This window comes from Neohortaea acidophila (assembly GCF_010093505.1).
Source record: "Neohortaea acidophila strain CBS 113389 unplaced genomic scaffold BDY17scaffold_3, whole genome shotgun sequence".
In the NCBI taxonomy this organism is placed as follows: domain Eukaryota; kingdom Fungi; phylum Ascomycota; class Dothideomycetes; order Mycosphaerellales; family Teratosphaeriaceae; genus Neohortaea; species Neohortaea acidophila.
The window spans coordinates 1,569,249-1,589,201 of record NW_022985512.1 but is presented as its reverse complement, the minus strand read 5'-3'; the positions used below and the strand labels follow the sequence as shown (position 1 = coordinate 1,589,201).

Genomic DNA, 19,953 nt, shown 5'->3' with positions numbered 1-19,953 from the left:
TAACGCCATGGTTGTTAATCCGAGCAAAGCTAGAGGGGAAATGTTGATAGGGAATGTCTTGCGATTCGTAGATGTAGAGATTGAGCTCGTTAATCATTAATGCACACCGCCTTCGACCACACGACCTAAGACATGCCCGATCTTACTCCACCCAAGGTTTCAAAAGACTCGAGTGCCGTTCAACGGCCGCTGTTAGCAGTATACCGCCTCTATTGCAGTTGCTTATTGTTGTGCCAAAGGCGAAATGGGACAGGATGATCGAAAAAGGGCGTTTTGGCGGGCTTCTTCGACCAATAGAGGTACACGTCAAAGTCGACGGGGGCCGAAATGGCAACGAGTGGATCGAACGCGCTCCGGAATATCTTCTCAGATGGCTCAGGCATGCTTCTGCGCCTTCCATATCGGTCCGTTGGGTCCAGTAAATAGACACCTCCATCCACAGCGATCTCGAGGCGTCGAAGTCCAGCAAGATCTGCGAGGATTCCGCACGCTTGCAGCCATTCGACATTCACCAGGCTGCGGGGACTTCCCTTGGCGGGCGGACTTTCCTTGAAGGGCGTAGATATAAGATGGAGGGTTCTGATGCATGCGAGGTTTTGACGCGGAACGCTCTTGGCGAACAGGGACAATGCCAAGGATCCGTGGAAAGTGAGGCAAGGCTGGCTATAGATGAGCGGGAGTGTTTCGGCGTATCTTTGGGCGCATATTTCCGATCAGCGCACTGGGAGGAGGGATTAGCGAGGGAAGCCGACATACAGTTCTTTGCAGACCAGGGGTAGACTGAGAAGGCCTTTGCACCAGAGATGTACGCGAAGGCGGTTACTGTTAGTGACGCCGAAGACAAGATCGGAGGCTTCAGCGTAGTAGAGGTCGTAGATGGATTGTCGTATTTCATAGGGCAGCTTCATCAACGGGCAGCTGGAGAGGCCTTCCATTGCCGATGTAATCAGACGTGAAGGAGTGGCCGTGGAGGAGGAGGAGGGGTTGTGGTAAAGTACCTCTCCCTCGTACTGGTGCAACCTGAGGCAGCAGGAGGTCGGGGATGGTCTGTGCGGGAAGCTGCGCGGCTACGCCATTCCTCTCTCATCAATCACCGACGCCCGGCCAGGCACGAGCTTTGGAATTGTAAGCCACATGCATCGTTGATTCCCTCTTCTTCCACCACACTACAAACCCGCCACTCCCATCACCCTTCCATCCCCTCTACACGCCTCTGTCTACTTTCCCGTCCTCTTCCCACTCGACAGCGGTCTTGCAATCCAGTCGCTCCAGGCAGACAGCGCGGATCCCAACCCCCGCCTACCGCCCGCCATGGCTTCATGGTTTGGCAACAGCGCCAACAGCGACCTCGATGCCCAGATCGAGCGCGCCACCTCCTCCTCCCTCGAAGACATCGCCCTCAACCTCGAAATCTCCGACACCATCCGCAGCAAGACCGTCCAGCCCAAGGAGGCCATGCGCAGTCTGAAGCGGCGCATAGGCAACAAGAATCCCAACGTCCAGATCGCCGCGCTCAATCTCACCGACACCTGCGTCAAGAATGGAGGCAATCACTTCATACAGGAGATTGCGAGTCGGGAGTTCATGGACAATCTCGTCAGCTTGGCCAAGGCAGGCGGTGGCGGTTACGGACTCCCTCCATCCGAACCGGTCAATGCGGATGTCAAGGCAAAGATTTTGGAGTTGATTCAAAACTGGGCGAGCGGCGCAGCTGGAAGAGATACGCTGATGTACATCACCGAGACCTACCGATCTCTCCAACACGAAGGCTTCCAATTCCCTCCCCGACAAGACGTGGCGAGCAGTATGCTCGACTCCAACGCTCCCCCCGAATGGGCCGACTCGGACGTGTGCATGCGGTGTCGGGAAAAGTTCACCTTCACCAACCGCAAGCATCACTGTCGGAATTGTGGAAATGTCTTTTGCGGGACGTGCAGTTCGAAGAACATTCCGCTTCCGCATCTGGGCATCATGCAGGCCGTCAGAGTGGATGACGGCTGTTATGCCAAGCTCACGGAAAAGAACAATCGAGGCGCAGCTGTTCCGCATAGCCCGCGAGATAGCAGTAAGACGCTGTGGCAGGGCTCGGCGATGAGCAGCAGCAACAGAGGGAATGAGCGAATGCAACCCCGAGGAGCAAGAGTGGTAGAGGACGGCTTCGATGCCGATCTCAAGAAAGCGTTGGAAATGAGTCTGGAGGAGAGCAAGGGACATTCCGGCTCCGGCTACGTACCACAGAGTCAGCTACGACAACAACCGCAACCACAGACGAATGGTGCAAGCAAGAGCTCAACGAAGCCCGAAGAAGAGGAGGATGCAGATTTGAAAGCTGCCATCGCGGCAAGCCTGCAAGATATGGAGGAGCAGAAGAAGAGACACGCAAAGGAGTTGAAGGAGCAAACTTCGGCACCCTCTGCCGCCAACGCCTCCACGACAAACCAATACAAACAAAACAACGCATTCGAGCTGACGCCGGTGGAGGCCGAGAACATCAATCTCTTCGCTACGCTGGTAGATCGATTGCAGCATCAACCACCAGGGACTATCCTCCGCGAGCCACAGATTCAAGAGCTCTACGAAAGCATCGGCACCCTGAGACCGAAACTGGCACGAACTTACGGAGAGACGATGAGCAAACACGACACCCTTCTCGATCTGCACAGTAAGCTGGCAACTGTGGTCAGATACTACGATCGAATGCTGGAGGAGAGAATGGCCAGTGCCTACACTTCAAGTCGCTATGGCGCGCCTCAGCCATCTGGCATGTACCCGAGTCTGCCCTCTGCTCCAGCACCGCAGGCTGCTGGAGGCATGGAGAGTTACTACACCGGAAATGCCGCCCCGATGGATGGGTATGGAGTTCAGCAAGGCTATCAGCAGCAACCCCAAGCCGCGTACCCGCCGTTCGATCAGCAACGAGTGAGTGCGTATGCTGCCCCGCCTGATGCCGCATACTACAACCAGGCCCAAGCGCCACAAAACCAATCACCTTATATCACGAACCAACCACCGCCTCAACAGCAAGGCCTTTACGAACAATCCCACATGCAAGCCCCCCACCGACAATCCTCGCAGCCTTACTCCCAGGCATCATCACAATACGCCCCATCGCACACCTCCCAAGCCTCCAACCCGCCCGTGACCTCGCCTCAAGCGGACCCAAACGCAGCCTACTACTTTGCCGACCAGTCCACGCAGCAACAAACGCCGAGTCCAGAGATGTACCACCAAACTCCTCAACCCCAGGCCCAACAGCAATACCTTCCCCAGCAACAACAGCACCCTCAGCGTCAACAGTCCCTCAACCAACAAGCTCCTCCTCCGCAGATTCAGCGACAGGCATCGTACCAGCAACGACCGCCGCAACAGCAGCAGCAGCAGCCGCCTCAAGCTTACTACCAAACCGCACCGCCTGCACAGCAGCAGGGCCAGCAATGGCCGCAAGCACAGGCTCCGTATGCGGGCGGTGGGTATGGGCAGGAGGCGTTCCCTGCTGCGCCGCAGCATGCGCCTGTGGCTGTTGCTGCTCAGGAGGAGAGTTTGATTGAGTTTTAGTTTGGTTTGAGACGCAGAGCGAGCGACGCGGTCCGGAAAAGGGAACACTGGGAATCGATGGCAGAGCTTATAGGAAAGCTGAGATGATCTCAGCCGCGGCTGATGCACGGCTAAGCCCAAAGCGGCAATATAGCAGCGAGTTGACCAAGCCATTGTCAACCACACCTTGCGCCTGTACATCCACCTTGATAGATTTATAATGCGGCAGGTAAAAGACTTGGCAGGCTTCCAATTGATGTGGAATCATGAGCGAACGCTCCAATTGATTATGGCGCAGAGGATGTATTTAAGTGAAGGCGTGTAACATGCCTTCTATCCAACCAACGAATTCACTCCCTTCCTACCGTCAGCCTTGCCACGCCCATCATGCCTGCAACAACGGAAATCTGCACCCTCACCCTCGCACCCGGGACCGACATCAACGACCCCAACAGTGCCGCTGCAGCGGTGCTGAAGGAATGCAACGACACTTTGGCCAGCCAACCGGGCTTCCAGAAATTGTGGTACGGGACAGCAGTCGAGAAGCCCGAGATGCTGCAATTGTTCATCGGTCGGTATCTCTCCTTCAAACTCTCCAAGGAACTCCAACTAATCGCAACAGACTGGAATAGCAAAGCCGCGCACGAAACATTCCAAGCGGCAGCAGACACCTACGCCGCCTTCCGCTCGCACCTAGCCAAACTGCACACCGGCACGCCGCACGTCGTGCACGTCGACTTCCTACCCGAAGGCGGTGTAGCAGCCGCACTGTCAGCGAAAGTGACGCAAGTCGCAACCTTTTACTTCGACGGCGCGCCGCCTGCCAACGCCTTTGAGGGGGCCGAAACGCTCATCACAAGGCTGATTGGGAACGAGGATGTCAATGTTTCCGGGTGGGCGTATGGGACTACGCATGAGGTTGTGGAGAAGGAGGGGGTGAGGGGCAGGGCGAATGTGCTTGTTATGGGGTGGGAGTCTGTCGAGGCGCACGCTGCTTCGCACGAGACGCGCACGCTCAAGGAGAATATTCATTTGTTGACGACGGGGGATGTCAAGACGTATGAACAGGTGCATGTGCCTGCTACGCTTTATCGGCGGGGGTAGATGGAACTTGATTCATGAGATTGTTCGTAAATACGTAAAGCAGTGTTGAGTTCATTTCTTGTCTTTGTCCCCTAGCTCTTTACTTCCCAGCGCCCTCGCCTGTTGGAAAATCCACTCCTTTGCGAGTACGCCTTCCTCATCCATGTCTTTTGCAGGCGGCACGCCGCTGCCCTTCAACGTCTTCAGCCGCGCGCTATCCTCCGGCCGCACGAAATACACAACGCTGTACCGCGGCCACTTGCCCTGCTCGCCTGGCGAGGGAATCACCCGATGCCTACCAGAGCACAGCACGCCATTCGTAAACTTGACCATTGCATCGCCGAGATTGATAATCGCGTGACCCGGCTTGGGCTTCACCCACAACCACTCGCCCGGGACGTCGGGCTCGAGCGAGCCGAGACTGCGCGACGACTCCGACCACACCTGCAACCCGCCCAGCCAGTTCATGAGCACAGTGATGGTGCCGAAATCCGTATGCGACGGCGTCTGAATCTCAGGCATCTCGAGCGTTTTGCGTGGCGGGCCGCGCGTGAGCCGGACGTGGTCGCCGGCTTGTTCGGTGATTCGGTGGCGCGAGCGGATCTCCTCGCCGTCGATGCCGAGTTTGCGCGCGAGGACGTCGAGGATGGAGAGCCCGATGCCGTGGGCGGCGCGCGAGTAGGCTGCGAAGAGGGGCTTGTTGTCGAGGATGAGGGGGGGCCATTCGCGGTTCATGGGCGCGCCCGGCTCGGCGATCATGTCGTTTTTGCCCACGTTGAAGAACTCGGCCATGTCGCGGGTGCCTGCTTTGTCGACGACTGTAGAGCCAAGGCATTTATATCTGGCATTCCTTCCATCAGTATGTCATATCGAACGAACGAGTAAAGAGGGATAACCCACCCAAAGAGCACCCCATCCCGCATGGCATACTTCAACTTCTCCTCCTCCGGCACGCCCGTCATGAACCGCTCCGCGACCCGCACCACGTCCTCCGCGCCCTGCAGAATCGTCTCGCCTGCTTCCGGGCCCGCGAGGTCGAGGTAGAAGAAGCCGCGGCCCATGCACGCTTCTAGCACGCGCTCCTCCTCGGCGGCATCGTGGGCGAGGATTTTCTGCAGCGAGATGGTGGACAGCTCGACGGTGGGGAAGTCGGGGCTGGAGGGGAAGGGGGGGTATTCGGAGGGGCGGAACTCGGTGTAGGTTTCGGCGTGGGGCATGGTGGTTTCCTTTTGGTTTGGCGATGGGCGATGGTGGTAAGATGGGAGACGACTGCTTGTGTCTCTTTGCTATGTGGAGGTTATGTTGCCACGGCCAATTGCAGCGTTATTGATGTGGCGATGCCGGGGTACAGAGTAGACCTGGCGATTTAGTTGATATATGTGAGAAGAAAGTGTGTGACGTTGGACTTCCAAACCCCTCAAGGTGGAACCTGGGGCAGAGTGGGGTTGCCTTCCGGGGAAGGAGCGCGGTTGGGTTCCGCGCGAGATGATCGCCTGGTGGCAAGGGCTCGGTCCGTGATACAACCGGACCGAGAAGAGAGCGTGATTTCCTATTTACACTGCATTACGTCGTCCTACGTCCTCTCCATCCACCCATATATACACTTGCCGTCCCTCGTCATCCTTACAAACCCTGGCTATCAATGTAGCTCGCGGTGAGCTCGCCGGGGAACAGATTGATCGTCGACGAGTTCTTGCTCACCGCGCCGTCGTAATCGGTGCCGTTGGTGGGATTCTTCAGCGTGTAGTTGGCGAAGCAGCTGAACTGGTAGTTCGCCAATTCCTCCGCCTGGTACTGCGAGGCGAGGAAGTCCTCCATGCCGCAGAGGCCATCGCTGCGACCGCTGCATTTGCCGCCGCGGATGGTGTCGAGGGGCAGGATGCCGTTGTTCAGACGCATGCGGATGAATTTGTTGGTGGCGTTGGATGGGTTGTAGCCGTATTCTGTTGGGTAGTATTGACTGGAATGGATCAGTTAGGATCGAGTGGTGAGGGTGGGAAGGGCATATCGACTCACGTTCTGAAGCTCTTCTGCTCGGTTGGGTCGGCGCTGCCGCAGCCAATGACTTCCGTAATCAAACGCGCTCCGAAAGGCGTCATGTTCGACAGGATGAAGTGGCGGTCTGGGTTCGGGGGGTACTCGGTAAGACTCGGCGGGTCGCGGAAGTAATCGAGGCTCATGGCGGTCATCACCGATACCAGGATATCGTCATGCGAAAAGTCGGCATAGAATGGCCGGCCGAGAGGGAAGTCCTTGGAGTTGTCCGTGTCGGTGTAGTTGACCGAGCTGTTGCTCGACGTGATGTACTGGTCCGTCAGACGCGCCAGCAATTCCTGCAGATAGCCCAAGCCTTGTGCTCGGCCGGTAGGCTGACCGTAGGAGTAGTCGTAAAAGTACTCGATGTCGAGAGTGTTCTCGAAGCCTTGCCACTCCTCTTCGGTAAAAAGGCTGCAGAACTCGCTGGAGCCGATGTAGGCGTTTTCGTACGCGCAGATGGATTGCATAGCGTAGGTGTCGTTGTGGTTGAATGTGAAGCCGGAAGGTGCGTATTTGTTCATCCGGGTGACGGCCGCTTGCATATACTTGGGCACGTACTGGAAGAACAGGTCGAGGTCTAAAGGTGTGTTGTTAGTCTTGTGCCTTCGTTGCATTATCGCATTCCGTCAACTTACCTCCGATCGATCCAATGTCGGTGAAGTCATCCGCAAAGCACGAATCGTACGAAGCCAAGGTGTTGTTCTCCGTCCCGCCCTCGGGGATAATGACGACGTCAAACAAAGATCCATTGCCAAATGCGGACAATGTGGGATCGGGGACCTCGTAAAAGGACGGACCGAAGAAGCCCAGAGCCCAGGAGATTTGCGAATCCCAGATACGCGGCTGGCTGGTCGTTCGGAGGACCGGCTTGGGCCGGGCGGTGCCATTAGTGTAGCTGGCGTTGTATGTCACCTGGCCCACCGTGGCATTGTACAGCGTGCGGCCGTATCGGTTCCAGAAGGTGACGCCAGACATAAATTCGGTGGAGGCGCCGATGCCAGTCAGGTAGTTCGAGGTCATCTGGTACTGGTAGGAGTTCAAGAAGCTGAGGGGACCGGTGAACTGCGCGTTGGGGTTCGCCTGGGTAAAGTTGTAGACCTTTGCGGCGAAGTTGGCATCGTTTGCGCCGTCGTCGAATGCACCGGTGGGGAAGCGCTGAGCATGTCGCTGGAGGCTGTGGACTTGCTCGATCTGGCAGCCATTGGGCAGACCGACGTCCGAGACGCCGAAATGGTTGTCGGCGTTGTCGTGGTAGGGGCTGATTTGTCCTATGATGTCTGTCAGGCACAGGGCACGGAGGCAGGAGAAGTTCAAACATACCCCAGTACTGCTGGATCTGGTTGATGTTGGTGAGGAGAGAGGAAGAGGAATTGGAAGAGTTGGAGGGAGCCGCAAGGGCGGAGCCGGCCAATGCCAGCACAGTAATTGGGAAAAACATGTCGGAGTAGCTAAAGCACCTACTTAGTAGCTATAGCTAGGATGGTAAAAGCAGATTTGATCAAGATCGCCGGACGGGCATGCTATTTATGTCGGCCCGCAGTAGACAGGGCAGCGGTGCCTTTGGGGTAGCTGCGTCGATTGACTCGGCCAGGCACGGACTAGGCCGGAGAATGAGGGAAAAATCGAGCCCTGCAGATGTCAAGGAAAACGCCGCAGCAGATCAACCTGACCATACGTTGCGAGCACGTGGAGGCTCCGGCGCAAAAAGTGGCTTGCGAGAAGTGACGTCTGAGTGGGGTTTGCTTTGCTCGGCCAGATCGGAGGCTTTGGCCATGCGATAAGAGATAAGATAGAGTTTGGGACGGTGCGCGCCCGACATCACGCTACGCTACGCTACAACGAAAAAAAGTTGTGTTGAAATTTGTTGCGGTGTGTTGTACACACTCCTTCATCCCTTTCGTCCCTCCTTCAGCACCCATCATGAGTGAACAGGAGTTTGTTGGCCTGTTGCAGGCCTTGCTCCTGCCAGACACCGAAAAGGTGAAGACGGCCACGCAAACCCTCAAGAACCAATACTACACCTCCCCCGCCTGCGTTCCGGCACTCATCCACATCATCATTTCCCACCCTCAGTCTGAGCTCCGTCAGCTTGCGGCAGTCGAGGCTCGCAAACTCGTCCCCAAGCACTGGGCAAAAGTTGCCGACGCACAGAAGACGCAACTGCGAGAAGAGCTGCTCAAAGCCACCACTGACGAAGATGTGGCCCTGGCTCGACACAGCAAAGCCCGAGTCATTGCTGCAATCGCCCGAGTCGATCTCCAAGATGGGCAATGGGCCGAGCTTCCCGCGATCCTGCAACAGGCGGCAACGAGCAGCACGACAAGACATCGTGAGGTCGGAGTCTACATCATCTACACCTTGCTGGAAACCATGCCGGACATGTTCCAGGAGAACATGGGCTCCATGCTCACGCTGTTCAGCCAGACCATCCAAGATCCCGAGTCATTAGAAGTGAGGATCAACACAATGATGGCGCTGTCGGAGCTGGCGATGGTGCTGGACACCGAAGAGGATGCAAAGAGCTTGCGCACTTTTCAAAGCACCATCCCCCACATGGTCAAGACGCTGCAGTCTACCATCGAAGCAGAAGACGAAGAGCACAGCATGCAAGCCTTTGACGTCTTCAACAGGCTGCTGTCCTACGAGTCTGCCTTTTTGAACCAACATTTCGCCGATCTCTTGCACTTCTTCATGCACATCGCTGCCAAGACCGAAGTCGAGGACGACATTCGAAGTCAGGCATTCAGCTTCCTCATGCAGTGCGTGCGATACCGCAAGCTCAAAGTTCAGAGTTTGAAGATTGGCGAGGCGATGACGAAGATGGCCCTGCAGGTCACCACTGAACTCGATGTCTTGCCGGACGAGGAAGATGATCTCTCACCCGCAAGATCGGCGTTGGCTCTGCTAGACATTCTGAGTGAGAGCTTGCCTCCTAGTCAAGTCGCCGTGCCGCTTCTCAAAGCAATTGGCCCATTTGTGCAGAGCGAAAACCCCGACTACCGAAGAGCGGGCATTCTGGTATGTTGAAGGAGTGTATGTCTCATGCTGAAGCACGTTACTAACAGCACCCCAGGCTCTCGGCATGTGCGTTGAAGGTGCACCCGACTTCATCGCTACCCAGCTCACCGAGATTCTCCCCCTCGTTTACCACCTGCTCGAGGACGAGTCTGTCGCTGTTCGAAGTGCAGCATTGAACGGCGTGGCCCGTCTGGCTGACGACCTCGCCGAAGAAATGGGCAAGGCTCACGCCCGCCTAATCCCAGCACTGGTCAAGAACTTCGACTTCGCGGTGCAAAATATGCGTAATGCCCAACCCTCGTCGAAAGACTTTGAACTCTTCACCTACATCCTGAAAGGCTCTTGCATAGCAATCGATTCACTCTTCGAAGGCCTGGAGCAAGAAGACGCTGCCAAATATGTCAATGAGCTGGTCCCTCGCTTCGCCGTTCTCTTCGACAATGACGACCACAAAGTTCAAATGGCGTCCATCAGCGCGGTCGGGTCGATCGCATCCTCATCTGAGAAGGCATTCACGCCATTCTTCGGCAAGACAGTTCAGAGCCTCGGTCAATATATCGACATCAAGGACAGCAATGATCAACTGGAGCTTCGGAGCATGGTGGTCGATTCGCTCGGCAAGATTGCTTCCGCTGTCGGCGCGGAGACATTCCAGCCCTACGTGCAACCCCTCATGAACGCCAGTGAGGAAGGCTTGCACCTCGATCACCAGAGGCTCAAAGAGACCAGCTTCATGTTGTGGTCCACGCTTTCAAAAGTGTACGAGGAGAAGTTTGACCACTTCCTCCAAGGTGTTGTCAAGAGTCTGTGGGAATGCTTGGAGCAGGAAGAATCCGACGAAGTCGTCTTGGGTGAAGGCGCATCTGATCTCGTCGGGCAGGAGGTTGTGATTGCTGGCAAGAAGATCAAGGTTGCGGGTGCGAACGGTGTCAACAATGACGATGTCGATAGCGACGACATTGTGCAAGCCCTCATGGACGCCGAAGATGACGAAAATGATGATGATGACGACTGGGACGACCTGGGCGCTGTCACTGGTGTTGCGATGGAGAAGGAGATCGCCGTGGAGGTCATCGGCGACGTCCTTGCGCATACCAAGGGCAAATACCTGCCCTACATGCAGAAGACGATTGAGCTTACAATGCCTCTACTGGACCACAGCTTCGAGGGCGTACGGAGGAGCGCCGCCAGCACACTCTGGAGAGCCTATGCCATGCTTTGGAATGTTGCAGAGGCAAATGGAATGCAAAAGTGGCAACCAGGTTTGCCGGTGAAGGTCAAGCCCACCGCGGACCTCGCGAAACTGGGCGACCTCGTCATGAAGGGTACTCTGGCCCTGTGGGGTGAGGAGATGGACAGGTACGTTGACGCTCTTTTTCAAACCCTCCTTGCATACGTGATGAATACACTCCGCATACCCAGCTCACTCAGATGCCTAAATGGCAAGTGCTGCGAAAGCGTAGAGGCTGTTTCTGACTCGGTGTCCCTTTTTTTGCCTCGCATACAGTCAAGCAATGTGGAACCCATGCTGACGAGCTTTACAGAGGCACCGTGACTGAGATCAACCGCCACGTTGCGGCGACTCTCAAACTGTGTGGTCCTGCGATCCTCGCCCCCGCTGGGGAGTCCGCCTCGACGCCTTTGGAACAGATCACTGCCCTCACTGTGCTCATCCTGCAAAAGCAGCATCCCTGCCAAAAGGATGAAGATGACTTTGACGAGCCAGAACTCGCGGACCAGGAATCCGCCGAGTACGACTGGCTGGTCATTGAGACGGCAATGGAAGTGGTTGCCGCGCTGTCCGCCGCCCTCGGCGAGCAATTCGCGGAGCTGTGGAAGATCTTCGAGACGCCTATCGTCAAGTTTACCTCTTCGCAAGAACGCTTTGAGCGCTCTTCCTCCGTGGGCACCATCGCGGACTGCGTGGAGCACATGGCCGCCGGTTGCACGCCGTACACCTCCAAGCTCATGCGCATCTTCCTCAAACGCCTGTCCGACGAGGATCCCGAGACGAAGAGCAACGCGGCTTTTGGCACGGGTCTGCTGTGCGAGAAGAGCACGAACGTGAAGGAGGTGTTGTCAAATTACAACAGCATCCTCGCGAAACTCGAACCCCTGCTCGATGCTTCACAACAATCTGGCGCCGCCGGAGGGAGCAGCAGCGACGATGCGCATGCTCGACTCCTCGACAACGCCGTCGGCTGCGTGTCCCGCATGATTCGCAAGAGCCCTCAACACGTTCCGCTGGAGGATGTGCTTCCGCGGCTGGTCGAAGTGCTGCCGTTGAAGGAAGACTACGACGAGAACAAGCCGGTGTACGAGATGATTGTTGCGCTGTATCAACAGCAAAATGCCGTGATTCAGGGGCTGACGCCGCGTCTGTTGCCGGTGTTTGAGGCCGTCCTGGGACCGCCGGAAGGGCAGCTGGGAGAGGAGACCAAGGGCAAGCTGAGGCAGCTGGTGGAGTATTTGCGGAGATAGATGGCGATGATTGATCACGATGATAATGAGTGACGGCTGGTTTGCACTTACAACTGCATCGTAACTCTACGGTCAGATGACTGTCAATTTTTTTGCCAGGCTTGAATTTGCCCATCAGTGTTCTTTTCTCTATTCGTAATCATCGCGTTGTGAGTGGGAGCCTTGTTTTGAAGTGAAGCCAGCTGTTGTTGGTGATTGCATGTGTCAACGTGGCTTCACACAGTTCGTTCTGCGGAGAGCGATAAGGGGCAAGGAGAGTGGCGAGTAGGACGACTAATAAATAGCAGCCACGCGATAGGGACAGGTACATAGGCGAAGCAACGCGATTGCGCGGAGGGCCAAGGTCGGCGAAGTTCCAGGTCCCTCATACCAAAGGCGCGCTCCCAATCCGGACTAGCGCGTAAGCTGGTGGGGCTCTCGCCTCCCACCTCTAGTGAGCACGCAAGCAGCCCTCGTGTCTTGTGGCCCTTTCAACTTAACCGCACCCATCCATGCTCTCTTCCCCGGAACCCCATCTCCAGACGCCTGGCGAGGATGGACCGATGACTGCCTCCGCCGCCCACTCCACCATGCCGCACCCCGCTGCCGACACCGCCCCCCGCCCCGCCGCCCTGGCGTGTGCGCAGTGCCGCAGTCGACATCTCAAGTGCGATGGCGGCCGCCCGGTGTGCCGCCGATGTGCCGTCGAGGGCTGCGAATGCCATTACACGCCATCACGACGCGGCCAGCGACGACGAGTCCAGCGCCGCTCTTCCCATGGCAACGGCAGCGCGACTGCTTCGGTCGCCGGCGACGACATTTCCCCCTCTACCGCCCAGCCTTGGACGAATCAGCCTTGGCCGGGGATGGATGTGCTGCCTGCCATCCACCCGTTGCCGCCTGACGGCCTGCTGGAGCAGAATCTGCCGCTCGGCGACCACGACTCTACCCTGACAGAGCTGTACTTCACCAACTTCCATCATTCCCATCCCGTGCTACCGCCGAAAATCGCTTACAAGGCCCTTCCCGTTCCGGAATGCTTACGCGCGGTCGTGCGCTTCATCGCGAGCATCCTGGCTTCCAGTCCGGCCGTCGACACGTACAAGGATGCCGCTTGTGCTGCGCTAAAGGAGGATCTCTCCTGGACGGCCTTCCGCGTGCAGGCGCAGCTTCTTTTCGCCATCGCCCTGTATTCCACCAACGAGCAGGCCGAGGCGCAAAAGTACCTCCAAAACGCCGTGGATCTGGCGTGTCTGCTCGGCATGAACCGGTATGGATTCGCTGCCGCCCACAGTGCCGGCCATCAGCTGCTGGAGGAGAGTTTCAGGCGGACCTGGTGGGAGTTGTTCATTATTGAGGGCATGTTCGCCGCGCTGCAGAAGCAAGCGTCATTCCGCTGTAACACGGTCGAGCTCGGCGCTGGTCTACCCTGCGAGGACCCTACTTTCCTCAGTGGCGTGAATTTACCCAAAGCGCCCACCCTGGCACAGTTTGATAACCGGGTTTTCGAGGATGAAGACATTTCATTCTCCTCCTACTGCTATCGAATAGAGGCCGTCCGCATTCTGGCCCGAGTCCTCGCGGTAGCAGAAGACCCCGATGTGGAAAAGGACGAATTCACCGCCGTCGACAACGCCCTCGCTGGCTGGCGATATCACCTCCCACAGTGCAAAGCGGACATTGCACGCAGCCAAAACGCCGGCGAGCCCGACGAGCTCATGTTCCAAGCGTACCTCATCATCAACAACGCCACCATCATGCTGCACCTCCCCCGCAGCAACCTCCGCTCCATCCACCCCCTCACAACCGACACCACCTGCTGTCCCTGGTCCCGCCCGCTCGCCCCGACCTTCAGCCAACACAACCATCTCATGAAAGTCACCGCCGCCTCCCAAGGCCTCTCCGACCTCGCCGCCCTCCGCTGCGCCCACGACCACACCCCCTTCCTCGCCTCCGGCCTCATCGTCGCCTCCCTAGTGCAGCTGAGCATCTGCTCCCTCCATGCCTCGCACTGCATCACCCAGCACCGCGAGCGCGTCATGCTCATGATCGGCGTGCTCAAATCCCTCGGCCGCATCTGGCCGCTCGCCCAAAGCGGGCTGACGCAAGTCCGCTCCCACGCCAAAGAGGTGCTGCAGCGCCCGCTCGACACCACCGCCGCGGGCTCGCTCGTGCACGAACCCATCATCGAGGACCCGGCGGGCGAGGAGGCGGCCAACGGCGAGTTCACGCAGATTGACATTTCGTGGATGGACGATTTGCTGCAGAACCCGGCGAGCTCGGTGGTGCATGGCGCGCATTTGCAGCAGCAGCAGCATTCGAATCAGCTTCCGCATCATCCGCAGCAACAGCAGCATTCGCATCAGCTGCATCCGCCGCATCATCAGCATCCGCCTTTGATGATGGGCCAGCCGTCGCAGCATTTGTCGACGGCCACGACGCCCTTGACTTATGACTCGTTTCTCGATATGTGATGCGGCGGCGATTATAAGCATGGGCAAAAAGAAACCCAAACATGGGCATCATGTGGAATCTTGGAATTGGAATGCGAGGAGACGTTCCAGCCTTGCACTCACGTGCAGGCCTGAGCTAGGTATGCACCGTGGGTGACATCCACGAAGGGCCAATTTCTCACGGGAGCATATATTGTTGTTGTTGTACTTCTTGGAAGCGATGGTGTTGGGCGAAGGGCGTGCGAACGAACTGTCGAGAGTGCAAGACGGGATAGCTATGGGGTGTGTATGTTTTGTACTGTGTGAATTGGGGTTCCTTTGCTTACGTACATTGCAAAACGTTGACCCTCTTTCCACAGAGCTTGATTTGGATGGTGCGCGATGGAGTTTTGCCGGAAAGCACGAACTACACATACTCGGCGTCACGCGGGGTGTGGGCATCGTCCACTCGGGCAACAAGAAGGACTTTGGACGCTGGTATGGAGCATCTAGCGCTTATTCAGGAGAGCCGTCAATGTCGAGCTTCATCGCCGTCATATTGATGCCTTCATCGCCCTTCCCATCCCATTCACACATCAATGTCCCGCTGTTCGAACGAGACACGCTATCAATACCCCAGCACTCTCGCCATCAGAATCCCTCCTGCAAACATCGCCGCTGTCGTGATCAGACTGCTTGTCGAAAAGGCCGCGAGTCCGCTGATGCCGTGTCCTGATGTGCAGCCTTTTGCCAGCCGGGCGCCGAACACCATTGTTATCCCGCCTGCGATGGCTTGGCCTGCTGCTTTCCATCCTAGCTGGTTGAGGGGAGAGTTGTGAGTGTCTGCTGCGCTCAGCATCCCGTATGCACGCAGGCCGAAGGAGAGAATCATGGCCGAGAGAGCCATGCCGAGGGAGAAGATGACGGAGGGCGTGAGGATCGACTTGCGTCCTTCTTTTCTTGAAGTTGTGAGCCAGCGAGCGACGTCTTCGTAAGCGGTGGACACGCCTAGCGGATGGCGGGCAAGGAGGGTTGTGATGAGTTGTGCGACGCCGATGAGGAGACCGCCGTAGATCGGACGCACGAGACCTGCAGCGGGGATTTGCCGGACGCTGGTGTCTTGGGTGAAGACGAGGTGGATTGCGGCTAGGCACATCGGAACCCAGATTAGGAGGAGTTTGAGGGGGTTGATGCCGAGGGTGGCGGCTAGGCTGGAGGGTTTGGTGGGTGGGAGGTGGTGTTGGTCCTCGGCGGGGGTGCGCGGAGGGCGGTTCGAGAGCGCTGTTCGGCCGAAGTGGGTTTGGAGATGTGATTGCGTTTTGACGAAGGCTAGAGCGCCGAGGAGGCCGCCGGCTAGCACTAGGCCTCCGTGAGCCATTCCTGTGCCCGCTTGGACGAGGGATGTGCCGGGGCAGGAGCCGGTGAGTCCCATTCCGAGTCCTATGAGGGCGCCGCCGAGGGCGTTGCCGTCGTAGCGGAAGAAGCCGAGATTGCTTGGGGGACGAAGAGTGTGGGAAGGGATTTTGAAGCGCTCTTCGAGGTCGAATATAATGCTGCGTTGGCTCTTAGAATTGGCAAGGCTGTGTGTAGAAGAAGAGTGGACTTACGCGCTCGAAGCACTCGCTCCCATCATGACGACAATCATGGTGTTGGAGGTGAAGGTCATTTGCGCTGTGATGATGCTTGGTGCGTACACTCCGGAGGCAAGGAGTGCTGCTCCAAAGACGGCGCCAGATGCGAGTTCCGCCAGCGCTCGTTTTGGAGCAAGCCGTCCTCTATCGATCGTCGAAGTAGCCATACCGCAAATGGCAGCAGTGGTAGCGGAAGGCGATGCAACTTCGATCACGCGCCCTCAAGGGATTGTGGGTTTGCAAGGTGGCCAGCGGGGGATGCAGGCTACACATACTCAAGGTGAACTATGTGTAGATTGCGTGATGACGGATAGCGTCATCACGTGACCGGTCAGACCGGTCGACGACAACGTGGAGCGACTGCGACGTTTACGATGCACGTCCCCCGAGCATCGATATATTGGCAACCCTACGGATTCGGTCGGAACCAATAGTGAAACACCGGGCGTTCTGTCGCTGCCACATCCAGCAGCTGTCGGGCCTCAATGGCAGCCCAGCTCGGTCGGCGCAGGGTGGGATAGTGGATTCCTCGTGGGCAGTGCATCGTGCGACGAAAATCTTGACAAATTGACGGGGCGGCGATGACGGGACGGCGGGCCCAGAACAATCATCATCCGGCGGACATGAGGTTGGATGCCGTGCAACCACTGTCGGGATCTCGAGCCACAGCCGCAGATACTCGGAGCGAATGACGAACTGCGTCATTGCGTCAAACACTCCCGCTCATCATGGAACTGCCCCTTTTGACTACCCACTCATTCTCAGGCAAGAAAGGCGAGAAATCGTCAACGGCCAAAAAGTTGATGAAAGGAGTGAGGTTGCAGGCAGCAGGAGGCGTACTTCTCAGCACGCCTTGTGTTGAACGTCACTCGATGCATCTGGCGCCTCTCCATTGTTCTTCATCCTTCCCAACAACGACTGTGCTGCCTTGCATCTGTGATGCAGCATCGGTGGAATCGGTTGGACGACGAAGTCCCCATGTCATGGCACCGCTGCGGCATCCCGCGTGCATGCGTGGCACACGGGCGCCTAAAAGTTCTGCACCACCTTTCACAGCGCTTCCAGAGGTTATTGCATTGAGCATCGTGGAGAATATTGCGACGAGAGCAGAGAATTCATCCTTCACGAGCTTCAAGCGAATGATTGACTGGTGATTAACATTACGGTATCTGATCCTTTCTTCTGTGTACAATGCCAAATGCAAACAAGCCGAACGAGGGGATGGTTTCATGCCGCCTTCCAAGCGCTGTGTGTTGGTCTGCGCCTTCCTGCCTTAACGCCCTTGTTGGTGATTCGTCCCGTAATAGCTTCCCCCTGTTCCGTCGTTGAAGGAGTAACTTCCCCCAGCTGCGCTCCCCGAACTTGGATCCTCTCCAGGGTACATGTACTCCGGAACTGCTCCATATCCTTGACTCTGCCCACTGACCGGATACCCAGACGTTGCACCACTTCCTGGATATCCTGGCGCTCCGCTCACTGGATATCCCGGCGTCGCTCCACCGACCGAGTATCCAGGAGCTACACTGACGGTATACCCCTGCGGCGCTCCGCTCACCGCATAACCCTGCGACGGGCCACTCAGTGGTTCTCTCTCCCCCGCTCCATACCCACCTCTTCCACTCGATGAGGACGACGCCACCGACCCCCCAGCACCACGACCACGAGAACTCCCAGGCGCAGGATTCGCCCGACGATTGCTGCCGACATTCATGTAGCGAGCCGCACGATCGGCCTTCAGCTTCTCCATCTCGGCCCAAATCTCCTCGGCCTCCGCCTTCGCCTTCGCCGCCGAAGCCGTGCGGTTGGATTGGGTAGAGAAGCGCTTGTAATCCGACACCGCCTTCTCGTATCGACGCTCCTTCCGCTCGATGGCTTGGCAGATAGTGCACTTGCCTGGCTGCATGATGTTGTTCTCTAGCAGCTTCATCCCGCACGTCTCGCCCATGCGGTATTCCTTGTGGCAGTGCTTGCGGAAGGGGCCCCACTTCCAATCTCCGCATTCGAAGACGATGCAGTCGTAGTGGCACATGTTGCTGGCGTGGGGATTGACGGCTATTCAAGGATTGCATGATCAGTATATGACTGTTCAGGTGGTTCTGGCCTTTGACAACCCCGACAGATGCGTTCGTGCATGACATGCGGCCTTCCGATGTCTCTGGAGCTCCGACTGGACGGAAAGAGGGGTGGACATACCTTGTAAGATAAGATGGTGCACGTGTGGATAAAGAGAAGCTGTAAGAGATGCTGGTGCGTGGTGGTTCGTGGAGAAGGAAAGGAAGCACAAGGCAGGGGCGTGCAACTTATATGCCCTCGAGCTCACCATGCTTTGCCTCTGCGCGCTGCCGCGACCATCACAAGAAGCTTATCACCAATGTGACAGTGCTTTCGATCCGGGCAGGCTCTACTGCGATCATTCACAACCCAGGCCAACGGTTCGTCCGGATGCAAGTGGATATTGCCATGCATGCACGGTGTCCGGGTCCCTGCATGCAGTGTGGGTTGGTCTGGTCGCCTCTCCTGCTCAATCGTACGCGATCAACATGGTCGTGGCTCATTCTCATCCAGTGATTCCTCGGAACTAGCCCCTCTCCTGGTTCATCCGGCAGTTCGATACGCTCCATTCAAACGGCCCAGACATCCGAAGGAGCGATCTGTGCAGCGACAACACAACGCGCATCGTCGGGCGAGTCACTGACGTAGGTAATTGCCAACGTGCAGCCATCACAATCACACTGGCCCGCATCAGTCGCGAACCAAACCCGCGTTCACCGGTCAGTACGACCGTGCCGGCCCGTGACACCGACCCGGAGGTTCTGGGACATGCCCACACCATCACATTACCCTGACGTGCCGTGAAGACGGCTATAGGACAGCCGATTCGACTCTCTGCATGCCCATTGGTGCTACCTGACGACCAACTGCATACACCATGCAGCTGGTCTCCCCGCTCCCATCGTGCGTCTTCAGAGCTGGGTCTTTTCCGATGGCTTCAGGTGCCACAGCAGCCAATTCAATGGCCATTCGCGGCGTGCACGCTCCCTACCATGGCGGACATTTCAAACAAAGCACCCGTCAAACCGATGCAGTCCTATCAAACACGAAGGACACGAGCGCGTCAATTCTCAGCGTGGCGAAATTGCCAAGTTCCGTCCAGCATCCGGAGTCCGCTGCTGTGACGTGGCAGACGGGCTTTGGTGGAGAGTGACTGGCCAGCAGCACGCACGCCACCGCCCAAAGTTTGGTCGAGCAGTGGAAAAGGGCAGTAAGAGGAGCGTTGCGCGTGCACTAGCTCCATGCTATTGCCACAGGTGTGCCCAGCTCACCGGCCAATTGTTCGATGGCTTCTGATCGGCATATCGACTGCTTCTGTTTCTGTCGATGCGCCGTTCATCCGAGTCTGATCAATGTGTACAATGCCGGGGATAGGAGTCGCGTCCGCATCACGACATCGCATTGGGAACACTCGCCAGCGCAATTGACCAAGTTTACGGCTGTTGACAGGCATATAATCGAGCTCGGTCCGTCCATGACGAAGCGGGGGTGATGGATGCTGCAGGTAGTCTCAGCAGCAACCTATGAGACTTTCGTCATGCACGGCAGAGCGGCCAGGGGAGGCTGGGAGACGCGTCGACAGTGGGAAACTCACTTGGCCAGGCCTCCACACCACAGCTACGGCCCCTTCCCTCGGAACTCAGGTCGAAGCTCGGGCAAAGGCGATGCCAGCTCGGCAAAACTCACCGCCATTCCTGTGAATTAAG

The 19,953-nt window shown here is 57.3% G+C and overlaps 9 protein-coding genes across 9 annotated transcripts; 4 read left to right on the top strand and 5 right to left on the bottom strand.

Annotated features, from left to right (window-relative positions):
• Positions 1-48: 48 nt before the first annotated feature.
• On the bottom strand, positions 49-967 carry BDY17DRAFT_293919 (uncharacterized protein). The gene is made up of 2 exons (XM_033733052.1): positions 757-967; positions 49-693 (listed from the first exon to the last, which is right to left on the bottom strand). The coding sequence occupies exons 1-2, from the start codon at positions 933-935 to the stop codon at positions 210-212; spliced, it is 663 nt and encodes a 220-aa protein (XP_033592149.1). The 5' UTR covers positions 936-967; the 3' UTR covers positions 49-209.
• A 344-nt stretch (positions 968-1,311) lies between these two features.
• On the top strand, positions 1,312-3,555 carry BDY17DRAFT_315887 (uncharacterized protein; the record flags this gene model as incomplete). Its single annotated transcript, XM_033735958.1, has 1 exon — positions 1,312-3,555. The coding sequence occupies one exon, from the start codon at positions 1,312-1,314 to the stop codon at positions 3,553-3,555; it is 2,244 nt and encodes a 747-aa protein (XP_033592148.1).
• A 366-nt stretch (positions 3,556-3,921) lies between these two features.
• On the top strand, positions 3,922-4,638 carry BDY17DRAFT_315886 (uncharacterized protein; the record flags this gene model as incomplete). The annotated part of the gene is made up of 2 exons (XM_033735957.1): positions 3,922-4,105; positions 4,157-4,638. 2 exons carry the CDS (start codon positions 3,922-3,924, stop codon positions 4,636-4,638), a joined length of 666 nt encoding a protein of 221 aa, XP_033592147.1.
• Positions 4,635-6,008, bottom strand: BDY17DRAFT_344403 (uncharacterized protein). Its single transcript, XM_033738059.1, has 2 exons — positions 5,518-6,008; positions 4,635-5,458 (listed from the first exon to the last, which is right to left on the bottom strand). The coding sequence occupies exons 1-2, from the start codon at positions 5,832-5,834 to the stop codon at positions 4,690-4,692; spliced, it is 1,086 nt and encodes a 361-aa protein (XP_033592146.1). The 5' UTR covers positions 5,835-6,008; the 3' UTR covers positions 4,635-4,689.
• Positions 6,009-6,240: 232 nt separating this feature from the next.
• Positions 6,241-8,092, bottom strand: BDY17DRAFT_308934 (histidine phosphatase superfamily; the record flags this gene model as incomplete). The annotated part of the gene is made up of 4 exons (XM_033735266.1): positions 6,241-6,577; positions 6,634-7,231; positions 7,290-7,922; positions 7,975-8,092. 4 exons carry the CDS (start codon positions 8,090-8,092, stop codon positions 6,241-6,243), a joined length of 1,686 nt encoding a protein of 561 aa, XP_033592145.1.
• Positions 8,093-8,426: 334 nt separating this feature from the next.
• BDY17DRAFT_293914 (armadillo-type protein) lies at positions 8,427-12,458 on the top strand. Its single transcript, XM_033733051.1, has 3 exons — positions 8,427-9,672; positions 9,728-11,031; positions 11,217-12,458. Exons 1-3 carry the CDS (start codon positions 8,575-8,577, stop codon positions 12,151-12,153), a joined length of 3,339 nt encoding a protein of 1,112 aa, XP_033592144.1. The 5' UTR covers positions 8,427-8,574; the 3' UTR covers positions 12,154-12,458.
• A 264-nt stretch (positions 12,459-12,722) lies between these two features.
• Positions 12,723-14,606, top strand: BDY17DRAFT_315882 (uncharacterized protein; the record flags this gene model as incomplete). The annotated part of the gene is made up of 3 exons (XM_033735956.1): positions 12,723-13,402; positions 13,427-14,303; positions 14,325-14,606. 3 exons carry the CDS (start codon positions 12,723-12,725, stop codon positions 14,604-14,606), a joined length of 1,839 nt encoding a protein of 612 aa, XP_033592143.1.
• A 586-nt stretch (positions 14,607-15,192) lies between these two features.
• Positions 15,193-16,362, bottom strand: BDY17DRAFT_322405 (uncharacterized protein; the record flags this gene model as incomplete). Its single annotated transcript, XM_033736800.1, has 2 exons — positions 15,193-16,117; positions 16,172-16,362. 2 exons carry the CDS (start codon positions 16,360-16,362, stop codon positions 15,193-15,195), a joined length of 1,116 nt encoding a protein of 371 aa, XP_033592142.1.
• A 1,046-nt stretch (positions 16,363-17,408) lies between these two features.
• Positions 17,409-18,821, bottom strand: BDY17DRAFT_107292 (uncharacterized protein). Its single transcript, XM_033729165.1, has 2 exons — positions 18,389-18,821; positions 17,409-18,247 (listed from the first exon to the last, which is right to left on the bottom strand). Exons 1-2 carry the CDS (start codon positions 18,516-18,518, stop codon positions 17,469-17,471), a joined length of 909 nt encoding a protein of 302 aa, XP_033592141.1. The 5' UTR covers positions 18,519-18,821; the 3' UTR covers positions 17,409-17,468.
• Between the last annotated feature and the right edge of the window lie 1,132 nt (positions 18,822-19,953).

Bases quoted from the DNA above. Each gene is read 5' to 3' on its own strand.
- BDY17DRAFT_293919 (XM_033733052.1), bottom strand. From the start codon at position 935: ATGGAAGGCCTCTCCAGCTGCCCGTTGATGAAGCTGCCCTATGAAATA. The intron at 694-756 runs GTATGTCGGCTT...ATGCGCCCAAAG, and splicing joins CCCCTGGTCTGCAAAGAACT to ATACGCCGAAACACTCCCGC.
- BDY17DRAFT_293914 (XM_033733051.1), top strand. From the start codon at position 8,575: ATGAGTGAACAGGAGTTTGTTGGCCTGTTGCAGGCCTTGCTCCTGCCA. The intron at 9,673-9,727 runs GTATGTTGAAGG...ACAGCACCCCAG, and splicing joins ACCGAAGAGCGGGCATTCTG to GCTCTCGGCATGTGCGTTGA. The intron at 11,032-11,216 runs GTACGTTGACGC...CGAGCTTTACAG, and splicing joins TGGGGTGAGGAGATGGACAG to AGGCACCGTGACTGAGATCA.
- BDY17DRAFT_107292 (XM_033729165.1), bottom strand. From the start codon at position 18,518: ATGGTGAGCTCGAGGGCATATAAGTTGCACGCCCCTGCCTTGTGCTTC. The intron at 18,248-18,388 runs GTATGTCCACCC...ATCCTTGAATAG, and splicing joins GCACCATCTTATCTTACAAG to CCGTCAATCCCCACGCCAGC.
- BDY17DRAFT_344403 (XM_033738059.1), bottom strand. From the start codon at position 5,834: ATGCCCCACGCCGAAACCTACACCGAGTTCCGCCCCTCCGAATACCCC. The intron at 5,459-5,517 runs GTGGGTTATCCC...AAGGAATGCCAG, and splicing joins CGGGATGGGGTGCTCTTTGG to ATATAAATGCCTTGGCTCTA.